The sequence below is a fragment of the Staurois parvus genome, unplaced genomic scaffold (genome assembly GCF_062004578.1).
Source record: "Staurois parvus isolate SC_StPar_1 unplaced genomic scaffold, SC_StPar_1.0 ptg000572l, whole genome shotgun sequence".
In the NCBI taxonomy this organism is placed as follows: Eukaryota; Metazoa; Chordata; class Amphibia; order Anura; family Ranidae; genus Staurois; species Staurois parvus.
The window spans coordinates 3448552-3460951 of NW_028318368.1; the positions used below are offsets into that span (position 1 = coordinate 3448552).

Sequence of the window (12400 nt, forward strand, 5' to 3'; positions counted from 1 at the left end):
GTCTGTCAGCTTACAATTGAATGGGAATGCAAGGACAGGTGGTAACCCTACGTTGGTGGGTCAGCCCCCACCTAAATATCCGCTCACATACTGCAGCCATGCATTCACTGTTAAGAAATGTTTTCCCAGTACAACCCTTAAAAGACCAACCTAGCTTTCTGTTTTTATTCCAGCTAGAATTTGTATTCCCCCCCTGCTAAAATGTTGACTTTGGACTCTGTGTCCCTCTTAAAGTGATTAGCCATCCTTTCCTGTCATGAAAAGCAATGGGTGAACCTCTCTGCAATAAGGATACAGTTGGTAATTAAAACCTGACAGAATTTCTGACCCTATTCCATGCTATAAAAATAGTTGGAGTTGGGCTGTAAGCCACAAATCTATGGCTTATATATGAAAAAGTTAAAGGATAAGTTCATCTTTGGAAAAAGTTACATGTTCCACCCGTTTTAGGGTGGAACATGTAACATGTTCCCATAGCCGCAGCTGCGCCCACCACCCCCCCCCGACAGATAGTATGGGGAGAAGTTTCCCCATACTATCTGTCAGATTTGAAAATAGCGTGGCCATGCGGGGCTCAGCCCACATTGCCACGTCACTCATTCACAGAGTTCAGTGAATGAGTGTCTACAAGTCCCTGCAGCCTTAGTGGCTGTCTGCTTGTTGTTTTCAATGTGGAGCACCGTGGTAGTTCATGGAAGCTTTTTGGCAGAATATCTGCTTGACTGTACATCCTGTTCAGCAAGCAGATATTCTGACAGGTTTGCACTGATCGCTGGTGCAATGCTTTACAGGCTCCTTTGGACAGAAATAATAAATACACATTTTTTTACCTGCAAAAAAAGTGCATTTATTATTTTTGTCCAAAAGGTGAACTTATCCTTTAATCTACAAATGAGATGTGTCTAAGGAATTACATTTCATATGGACTAATGATGTAAACCAGAGTCTATTTACCAGATGCAAGTGTTGTCTCCAGAGAGCTGCCAAGTACAGTGAATCAAATTATTAATTTATCTTCCTCCATTTCAGGCCTCACCTGTGATTGATCATCTGAATATTTGCTCTCTTTCTTATTATGCTTTCTCTGTATTTAGCAACCACAGATTCTTTAACAGCCTGTCCTAGGATGTATCTGTTCTCAGGTGTTGACTAAAAACTGTAACAGCCAATCAGCAGCTTAGCGTGAGTGCATTCTCTCTTTTGGTGTGATCAACAGCCACTAATCCTTTGGCAGCCCATCCCAAGATGCACCAATCTTTGCTGCTGATTGACAGCTACAACAGGTGGAGATACACTGTGGAAATTGTGTGTAAAACAAAACTTCCTGATTATTTAGTTGTTTGCTGGACTTTCACATAAACTTTCTATTTTCTCTAATATTTTCTACTGTGTTTAGTTGTTTTATTTGATTAACACTGACCCCTTAGAAAAACAATTATATCAATACTAACCTTTTTAACCTATCAAATGCCTTTTTAAATCAGTTACTGATTTTTTTTATCATCAATGGCAAGTAGAGGTGCTCTTATCTTTTTTTAGATATTCACACCCACACTCCCGTACTGTCAGTAGCTTTCTGATGACCTTTATTCATTTATATTATGAACAGAGGCTACTTTAAGGTACATCACAAGTTAGTGCAGGTTCATACATATTTGGATCAAAAGTGGATCTTCACATCTGTCAAGAGGCAGTCTTTGTCTACATTTCAGGAATAGAAGAAAAAAACGTAACTGGTAGTAAAAGTACATTTTCTACACTTTTGGCTACTTTCCTTTTTAGAGTCCCTTCCAAAGTGTTAATAGGCAAAAGATTTTGATTTTATAATTTATATAGGTTAACAAAAACACTTCAGAAAGGTCTCCATAGAATACTGTAGTATAATGTTTATGAATAATACTACTGCTAGCATACATAAGTATATACCATCTGTCAGTTTATAATGTGAGATAAGAGATATGCCAGGGTAACAATGCAGAAACATTGATAATGTGACTATAATATCAAAAAAGCTGCAACAATGTCAACATAATGCCATTCATTTTAGGGCTCTGGTTTAAAACAATGAAAATTACATAAATCAGTGTTTCTCAACCTTTTTTCAGTCAAGGCACCCTTTAAAAGTATTCAAAATCTCAAGTGTAGCAATCGTGCACACAGAGATGGACGCGGTTCAACCATGTTGCTCCAACCTCCATCTTGTAGATCCTTCTCCCCCTCTTGGATCATCCCCCTCCCTCTCTGAGATCCACAGTATCATGTGGTTGGGTGTGTGTTGGGAGTGTCACAGGCAGGCCAAAGCACAGCAGAGAGCTCCGAGCTATAAAACCTCTCTGAGCTGGGTGCCAGGCAGTCTGATAAACTGTGCAATCTGGCACCTCATAAAAGGATAACCCAAGCCTTCCCCTGAGCTCAAAGACATCCCAGGGGAGTCATACACTAGATACCACTTTTAAAATCCATTTTCTCCCTATGTCTCATATCTTGGAATATGAGAGACGTACATAAAAATCAAGCATATCTTCAGATTGCTCACGATCAGACAAATCGTTTGTCACACTCCCTGGCTGGAATATATAGGAAAGCAGAAAATTACATCTCTTGAACCATTCAAGTATGTATTTCATATTTCATATCTAACCGTTCCTCAGATGCGTCTGCATATTAATCTACCCGCGGGTGGAATGTTACTTGTGCCTAGGAAAAATTATGAGCCAAAATATGAGCTAGGAGAGATTTTGGTTCTAGCTTGGGTCTCCGCCTATACACCCCTCCCCAAATGAGGCATTGGTCCTTGGTTTCAGAGACACCCCCTGCTGGGGACTACAAAATAGGCTGTCAGGCCTAAGAGAAAAAGTTGAAGAAATCTCCCTTTTAACATCAGAACCAACTTGGGAGACAGTGCCCTTTTGCTCTGAAACGTGATCTGCTTAACCCAGGACTTTTGGCAAGTACTCTACCTCTCTAAACTTCTTTCTGTTACCTTTTTGCTGTGTTATTGCTCTATGTATTTATATGTATATTGGTTACATCTTTTTTCTGTAAATATTTTTATTGCACCCTTTTGACCTTTTAGTAATAAATCTTTCTTTCTGAAAGTGTTGAACTGTTTCTATAGCTCTTAAATGCAACTTACGAATTCATGCCGCTGAAGAATGCTACTGTGTGTGTTTAACCCTCTGTATAACCTGTCTGTGGTGACAGTGGTATACAGATGATTATCTAACCATCATAGTGTTATTGCTGATATTGCCGAGTTTCTTCTTTTTCTCTGTACAAAAAGGAGGTGTTGGCAGTGTGAAGGGTTAATTGCGTAATTAACCTGACCCAGTAACAATCGCGCTCAGGCTGCCGGTACATCGATTTGTGGTCCATTAGCTGGAAAATCGTTGTGCAGGGTGCAGCTGGGTGTGGCATTGTTACGCACGTGACATCGCGGTTTTAGATTGGCTAGTCCTTCGGTCACGAGTTTGGTGATAAGGTCAGGGGTCTGATGCCACGATTGTCACATCAAGGAATCCAAATCTAAAATCTGAAAAACTAAAGTCATATTTTTACATGATGCAGTTGTATCACACACATAGGACACCCAGCACTGGAGGTGATTTATTTTTTACAAAGCAAATACACCTTTTCACACTTATACTGACTACTATTCCATTATTTATTTCCTTCCTCAGCTTTCTCTTTCATTTAGCTAATCTGACCCCAGTGCTGAGGGAGAGGGGAAAATAAGGATGTTCTCAGGCACCTGATGTCCTCCTTATCAACCCATGACATCATTGGCTGTTAGAATGCCAGCAGCTGGCCTGTACAGGGCCAAGGTTGTAATGCTGCACAATTAAAAACTGTAGCTTTGTGTAACAAAAGAGGCAGGCTTGATCTCTCTGCCAGCTTGTTGAATATTATTGGGAAATGTTTTAGGCATGATCCAAAGGCACTGAAGGGTGCTATGGTAACCTGGTTGACAAAAGGCAGACATAGACCACTTTTAATCTTTTTACTTTCAAAAGTAAGCTTCTTCAGCTTCAAAAAAAATGTAGTGTTGATACATGTTCAGACCCATGTTTTCTTGCACTTGCAAAGACCAGTAGTCCTGAAACCCACTCTGATGTTGTTAGACACTTCTTTTATACTCACACAAAATTTGATTTGAGATTATACCATCAGGGAGGGGCAAAATGGTTAAATTCCTGAGATTAAGAAAGAGGAAGACAGCTCATGAAAAGATAACACTGGCATCAGTGTTCAGATTTGAAATTGTGTAGAAAACTGAGCTGATTTGTGGTTAGTTTCATGGTAAGTGTCTTTTTAGACAATTAATCATTTGCTACTGATCAATTCTGGAATTTAAATATGCATTACATTTAATCAGTTATGCAAACAAATAATAATATAATCAGGCTTCCTCTAAGCCAAGGAGAATTCAGAATGGTGGTAGTGGTAGGACTCCCAAAAATGTACACCTAGTAAAGAGCTTGTCAGCCCTATGCCACTGTGTACCATGAACATTCTGATCAAAAGCAACAAAATGCAAATATAAGTTTTGCTATATTTGTAGAAATAAAAAAATATGCACTTAGTGCTGCTTATTTCTTATCAAAATGATCAAGTTTATTATATGCAAGCCTTTATTGCATCTTGTCTTTTCTTAGGCATCTTATTTAGTCAGAATCAATACCTTTATCTTCTAGACATAAAACCTGTGGCCCCTATAATTTCCAATTTTTGTACTCATGCATTATGTTATGCTCAGTTAGACACTGTAATAAAATCAGGATAAAAAGAGTATCATGTTGTGGTTTTATAGCCTCAATTTTTGTAGGTGTTAAATTCACTCAACTGTTGTTCTCAAACAATATTTAAATGTACAAAACAGCCTGGAAAATGATAGACTTAAATTGAAGGTCATTTTATCCTTTCTTGCCCACTTCTAACAGATCTGTAGGTTTGGGAAGAGCCTCATTTTTTTATGAAGGAAGAATTTTCTTTTCATCTAACATTCTCAGGACACATTTCAGTAGATAATCTTATTGTCTGACCTTTAGGAAAATAAGTCAAATCTGTAAAGTTGTTGCTGATTTGCTTTAGTTTTGTCCTTGATTTCACTTTCTTAGCCGTGTTATCATTTTTACTGTTTATGAAACAGGATCTAGAAATATAATAATTCCCATGGGTATGAGTATACTGTATATTAAGTATAACTTTCTAAATATTAACAATCACAAAGCTACTTATTCAGACAGCTCACCTAGGTCAATGAAGCTTAATAACCTTAATACTAAGGTTAGAGCAAATTGAATAATGGCTACCTACTTTTTTATACTTCTTTGACAAAATTACAAAATGTAAGTGTATTGGACTAAGTTTTTTTCTAGATTTGTTTTCAAATCCGACCTCTTTTCAAAAAGAGGCTTTCATTGACTTTCTTTTCAGGAATTGAAAAAGGTGATCACACAGGCAAATGCCAACTGAGCAATTGATTGGAATTGTATAAAATGCTGTTGGGAGCCATAATTATTTATATAAATATTGTTTCACTTAAGAAAAGCAGGCTAACCTTTCCCAGCCTGAACATCCTGCTTATATACCATATCCTAAATTTTTCCTCTGTATAGGAATCCAAAAAAACCCCAGAAAAAACAATTGGCAATTGCCATAGTTCACGATGTAGATACATTAGTATAGTAAAATAGACCTTTAGTCACAATTAATTGATAGAATACAGTAATTTGTTTCACTGAGTCTTTCCAAGACTAAATTAATTTAACAATGAAATACAAAATTAATTCTGGTAGTGAAGGCTAAATGAAATCATTTTGGACAGAGAGTCATGAGCTTGAGGTTTAAAAAGAGCAAAGATCATCAGTTTTCAGCTGCTGATTTTTTTTTAGTAACACAGATGCCAAGGTCAGTTGTTCCCGTACACATACATAGACACACATATAAAGATACATATAGCTAGGACACACATACTTACTTAAACATACCTTTATCCAGACATATTAGGTAGCCCCACAGAGGCAATACACTTTTATTCTTTAACATCAGCATTGTAATAGCAACACAAACCATAGTTATTTTGATCAATGCGATAAAAACGTACTTGAAAAATGTTTTGAGTGCTAGGGATGAGCAGATTGCTCAGTACAAACCACGGTTCAAACCAAATTTTGGCTGTTTGGAGAAATGCTATAACCTTTGCTCATTCAGTTCCCTCTTCAGCAAGAGCCAAGTATCATATAGGAGCGGAATTTCTACTGCTTCTAAATATGACAGTTTCCCGCTCTCAATGGTTCCCAAGGAAGTAGCATGTGCTGGCAACTGCTGTATCCCTAGCAGTTGGCATATTGCTTACAATCTCCAGCCACATAAGCAAAAGGGCAGGCATAGCAGTAAGATGATTGCCCAAGTATCATTAGTAGCTATTTTTGTGCAATGTCAGGGAGCTGTCATTTGGCTAAGAGTACCAATAGGATGGGTTGTGTTCGCTGGGTCCATTGAGTTTTTAATTGCAGCAAGTCAGCGGTTGGTGGCCATCATGGTTGATGATGATTGACTTTCTGGGGATTTGTCAAATATTTACTTGTTTTTTTTTTCTTTCTGTCAATGAGTAATGGTGTTATGTACAGTACATCCTTCACATTCACATGGGGGAGGCAGGTATCTGGGAGCCCCCCTTCCAGATTCTGACAAAATCCACTACAGTCCCCACAAACAGTGTTCTGGGGAAGAGATTCTTTTCCTCATCAACAGGTGTTTTTCAAAGGGGATGTCTCCTGGCAAGGCATTCCACCATGGTGAGGGCATATTGCCTGGTTAGGGTCGGAGGAGGGCACGTTAAACACCACATTTTCCTGATCAGCCAGGCTATATGGTTGGATTATGGGTCTGGTATAGCTTTTTAAGGGACCTCACACTTTTTTTTTGCCTTCAGTACCCCTTAAAATCCATACCAGACGCTGTGTCCAATTTGTAAGAGATGCTACACTTTTTTTTATTCTTCCTGTAGGATGTGCTACACCAAAAATAACAATTACAAAGAACAAAAAATATATACAGTATCTCCCAGAAGTGAGTACACCCCTCACATTTTTGTAAATATTTTATTATATCTTTTCATGTGACAACACTGAAGAAATCACACTTTGCTACAATGTAAAGTAGTGAGTGTACCACTTGTATAACAGTGTAAATTTGCTGTCCCCTCAAAATAATTCAACACACAGCCATCAATAAATACAATAAAGAATGTAGCGCTACACCCAAAAAAAAAAAATATATGCACACATAAATAATAAAAGATAAAAAATGTGAAATCACAAAATATCGTAAAATATATAAGTGTGACAGTGATATCAATTAATATTAATTAGTGCCCATAAGTCATTGAATCCACACAATAAAATAGCTCAAAACGTGAAAAAACATTTCCATATATATATGTATATATAACACGCATACACATATAAAATATTATATATATATATATATATATATATATATATATGTGTATGCGTGTTATATATACATATATATATGGAAATGTTTTTTCACATGTTTTGAGCTATTTTATTGTGTGGATTCAATGATTTATGGGCACTAATTAATATTAATTGATATCACTGTCACACTTATATATTTTATGATATTTTGTGATTTCACATTTTTTATCTTTTATTATTTATGTGTGCATATATATTTTTTTTTTTTTTTTGGGTGTAGTGCTACATTCTTTATTGTATTTATTTATCACAATCACTGGTATATGATTTAATGTTAGCAGCTTCCCCTGGGATTTATATATATTTTCATTCAGTTTAAACACTTGGGAGCGCAGGAGGTTCTCACCACTACTGACACAGCCATCAATGTCTAAACCACTGGCAACAAAAGTGAGTACACCCCAAAGTGAAAATGTCCAAATTGGGCTCAATTAGCCATTTTCCCTCCCCCGTGTCATGTGACTTGTTAGTGTTACAAGGTCTCAGGTGTGAATAGGGAGCAGGTGTGTTAAATTTGGTTTTATCGCTCTCACTCTCATACTGGTCACTGGAAGTTCAACATGGCACCTCATGGCAAAGAACTCTCTGAGGATCTGAAAAAAAAAATTGTTGCTCTATATAAGGATGACCTAGGCTATAAGAAGATTGCCAAGACCTTGAAACTGAGCTGCAGCATGGTGGCCAAGACCATACAGCGGTTTAACAGGACAGGTTCCACTCAGAACAGGCCTCGCCATGGTCGACCAAAGGAGTTGAGTGCACGTGCTCAGCATCATATACAGAGGTTATCTATGTGAAATAGACGTATGAGTGCTGCCAGCATTGCTGCAGAGGTTGAAGGGGTGGAGGGTCAGCTTCTCAATGCTCAGACCATACGCCGCACACTGCATCGAATTGGTCTGCATGGCTGTCATCCCATAAGGAAGGATCTTCTAAAGCTGATGCACAAGAAAGCCTGCAAACAGTTTGCTGAAGACAAGCAGACTAAGGACATGGATTACTGGAACCATGTCCCGTGGTCTGATGAGACCAAGATAAACTTATTTGGTTCAGATAGTGTCAAGTGTGTGTGGGGGCAACCAGGTAAGGAGTACAAAGACAAGTGTGTCTTGCCTACAATCAAGCATGGTGGTAGGGGGTGTCATGGTTTGGGGCTGCATGAGTGCTGTTGGCACTGGGGAGCTACAGTTCATTGAGGGAACCATGAATGCCAACATGTACTGTGACATACTAAAGTAGAGCATGATCCCCTCCCTTCGGGGACTGGGCCGCAGGGCAGTATTCCAACATAACAACCCCAAACACACCTCCAAGATGACCACTGTTTTGCTAAAGAAGCTGAGGGTAAAGGTGATGGACTGGCCAAGCATGTCTCCAGACCTAAACCCTATTGAGCATCTGTGAGGCATCCTCAAATGGAAGGTGGAGGAGCACAAGGTCTCTACCAGCTCCATGATGTCATCATAGAGGAGTGGAAGAGGACTCCAGTGGCAACCTGTGAATCTATGGTGAACTCCATGCCCATGGGGGTTAAGGCAGTGCTGGAAAATAAGGGTGGCCACACAAAACATTGACACTTTGGGCCCAATTTCGACATTTTCACTTAGGGGTGTACTCACTTTTGTTGCCAGCGGTTTAGACATTAATGGCTTTGTGTTGAGTTATTTTGAGGGGACAGCAAATTTACACTGTTATACAAGCTGTACACTCACTACTTTACATTGTAGCAAAGTGTCATTTCTTCAGTGTTGTCACATGAAAAGATATAATAAAATATTTGCAAAAATGTGAGGGGTGTACTCACTTCTGGGAGATACTGTATTTGTTTAAATAGAAGCCAGAAGGGAAAAGTCATTTGCCAACATTTTAATCCATTTTTCCTTGTAAGCGCTCTAAAAGAATTACTGGAGAGGGGCATAGTCTGGACATGGCCGAGTAGAGACATGCTGTGTAGTAGATCCCAGGTTTTCCCTCGGATTTCCATCCTATACCTCCGGCATCTACTCACGGCATATTCTCAGCTTAGAAGCGAAGAACAAAGTCAACTTCTAAAACTCCCAGGGGGACTGGATCCAAGGTGGAAATCCAGCATTTCTTCCCAGAGCCCAGAGGCAGAATCTGCACACCAGCATGGCGGAGCCAAGTGGCATTCCCGCTAAGGTTTTATTCTCCCAATTGCCTCCATCCTCCCCATCTAACTCAACTACCTCAGACTGCCTCTCAGATGCCCCAGGGACTCTGACATCTGGTCCACCTGATCTCTCCCCTCTTCGTCAGCATCTCCAGCGCTAGGGGGAAAAGATCTCAGAGCTCTTATCCAAGCTCTGCCAACAAAAATGGAGATAGAGGCACTTATCTTTTGGCTGGAGGATACACATCCCAAGGAAGTGACAACCATCGGTGTGGAAGTTCAGACCCTGGCTAACCGCCTCTCCACTGGGGAAGTCTCTGTTTTGGCTCTGGAGCGATGAGTGGCTAATCTGGAACAAACATGAGACACCCAACAAGACACAGCGGTGGCTCTACAACTACACCTAGAAGAATTGGAAGACCACAGCGCCATAATTAACTTGCAGCTTAGAGGCCTGCCAGAAGCAATGGGCTCCAAAAACTCTCAGGATACAGTTACTGCCATCCTTCATAGGATTATGGATGCTGCACCTCTTGCTGATCTCAAATTAGATCGGGTGCATCGAGCCCAAGGCACTTAATCATCACACCGAGAGATGTGATAAGCCGACTACCTCACTACATTCACAAGGAGGCTATACTCAATAACACATGGACACTGGGGGCGGTGGACCTTGATGGGACCTTGGTGAAATTTTTGCCCAACCTTTCCCGAGCAACTCTGCAATGTCTGACACTCCTTCGCCCTCTTCTGGAGAAGATTTGCCATCTTGGACTGACTTACCAATGGGACTATTCGCTGGCTGTGTCGGTTCCAAAGGATCTGAGTCTTTCACTTTACGGTCCCCACAGATTCTACCGGTTCTCTTCATCTTACTGGACATGGACCCAATACAAGTCCCTAACTGGCTTCAGTTCCTTCCACGCCAGATGGGGCGCCCAACAACGGCCCCTCTCTGAACGTGCTTACCTCCACGGCCTCCTCGGCAGAGCAGAAGACCTCGCACGCCAACACCTGAAGGGGGCATCCATGCCCCCTGCCCCCCCCCCTTTATTTTCTCTTTACTCTCCACTTTCCTTCTTTATCCTCTCTTATCTATCTCTTCCTACTTTACTTCTTTTTTCCAGACAACAGAAAACCTTTACAGCAGAATCCTCCAGAGTGTTTCCTCTGTAGGTTGTCTGTAACTTATGATGACCCCTCAAACTCCCAGTATTCAGGGATAGCTGACATTTTCAGGGCCTTCTTATCTGTTTTAAGATGTTTGACAGCACCTATGTTATTGATTTATAATTTCCTTTTGTCACATGATTGTGATGTATTTGATTCACTGTACTGTTCTTTATGGTTGGAAACTGCTGTATTCATAATAAAGAATTTGGGGAAAAAAATGACTGGATTTTTTAAAAAATATATTTGCACTGAAACATGTTCCTCCAAGGCAGTACTCACTTCCATTGCTATTTTTAACAACCCTTTCTCTAATAGCCCAGAAAATGAGCATTTTTGATTTGATAGATTCAACTCTCATTGATTTAAAATGGCTTTGGATTTCAAACTTCTTTAAAGTACACAGAACCCTGCTAGATTTGAACTGAAGTGCTGTTTGCTGGCCATATCTTTCCTGGAGTCCCTGCATGCCTTGCAGCTTATTCTCTGCTGTTAACTTTTATTTTGCTAATTTGCAAGTCATTTTATTTTTCTCATATTATTGAAAAATGGAAACAGGGTATATATGTAGAATATAGACTGAGAGGAGGGGGGTAACCAACTTAGGGCCTTATTTCTGCATTGTTTCAATCAGCTGTCAACACCAATGTTTTCTGTAAAATACTCAATTGCTTTATTGCTCACCTACATTTCCACAGTGACCATTTCATTTCTTTATGTCTTTATATTTCTCTGAATTCCAACTGTCTTTTAAAAGTCTAGCTTCTCTGGGCTAATACTAACTCTTAATATTATTATCATAATTTTTTTTAGCAACATGGCATTCCAACAAATATGGGATATGCAGTGGCTCCACATCACTCAGGTGTCTACCCAGTACATGTGCAGCTTTATGAAGCCTGGAAAAGGGTATGGGGCATTAAAGTTACAAGCACTGAAGAATACCCTCATCTGAAACCTGCCCGGTACAGACATGGCTTTGTGCACAATGGAATAATGGTAATTATATTCACAACTTGCAATGCAAGGTTGCCCACCTTTTATACATAGTGTTCAAATAAAGTGCAGTGCTCAAAACATTTCATACAGAAATAATGATAATAATAATAATAATAATAATAGGTAACAAAAAAAATATGATCACAAAGTTTTCATAAATTAAATCATGTATAGAAAAATCAGAACAGATCAGTCCCCAAATGCCATGATGAGATCAGAAAACATCCAAAGGTAGACAATGTAACACCATCTACTCACATGCAAGGCTTACCAGAAGGTATGTGACCCCTTGCAAAGAGTGCTCAATCTGTATAAAATGTTGCTGGTGGCATCAAGGAAAATGGTTGATTAAACTCCTCCTTTGGACACCCAAAGAAATGACAGATAATCTTCCCAAATTGATCTACCTGTATATAATGGCTCCAACTGCTCCAAGATGAGTTAAATTAGACCAGAGCTCATAGCATTATACACGTAATAAAACATTGCTCCACATAGTATAAAATCATCAAAGATCCAAAATGTATTCAAATAGAAATTGCACTCACATGGTAGAAAGCACAAATCATTGTGTACAAACACTAAATCATCTTTT

The 12400-nt window shown here is 39.4% G+C and overlaps 1 protein-coding gene across 2 annotated transcripts in view; it reads left to right on the forward strand.

The window, feature by feature from the left end:
- Positions 1–12400, forward strand: part of LOC149450532 (N-heparan sulfate sulfotransferase 4-like) — a 429028-nt gene that overhangs the window by 208472 nt on the left and 208156 nt on the right. For both annotated transcript variants that reach the window (XR_016315239.1, XM_089691790.1), the window contains exon 5: positions 11620–11805. Coding sequence is in view for 1 of the 2 variants with exons in the window: in XM_089691790.1 (XP_089547916.1) it covers positions 11620–11805 (186 nt within the window). In the remaining variant the exon portion in view is untranslated. The remainder of the gene's footprint in view (positions 1–11619; positions 11806–12400) is intronic.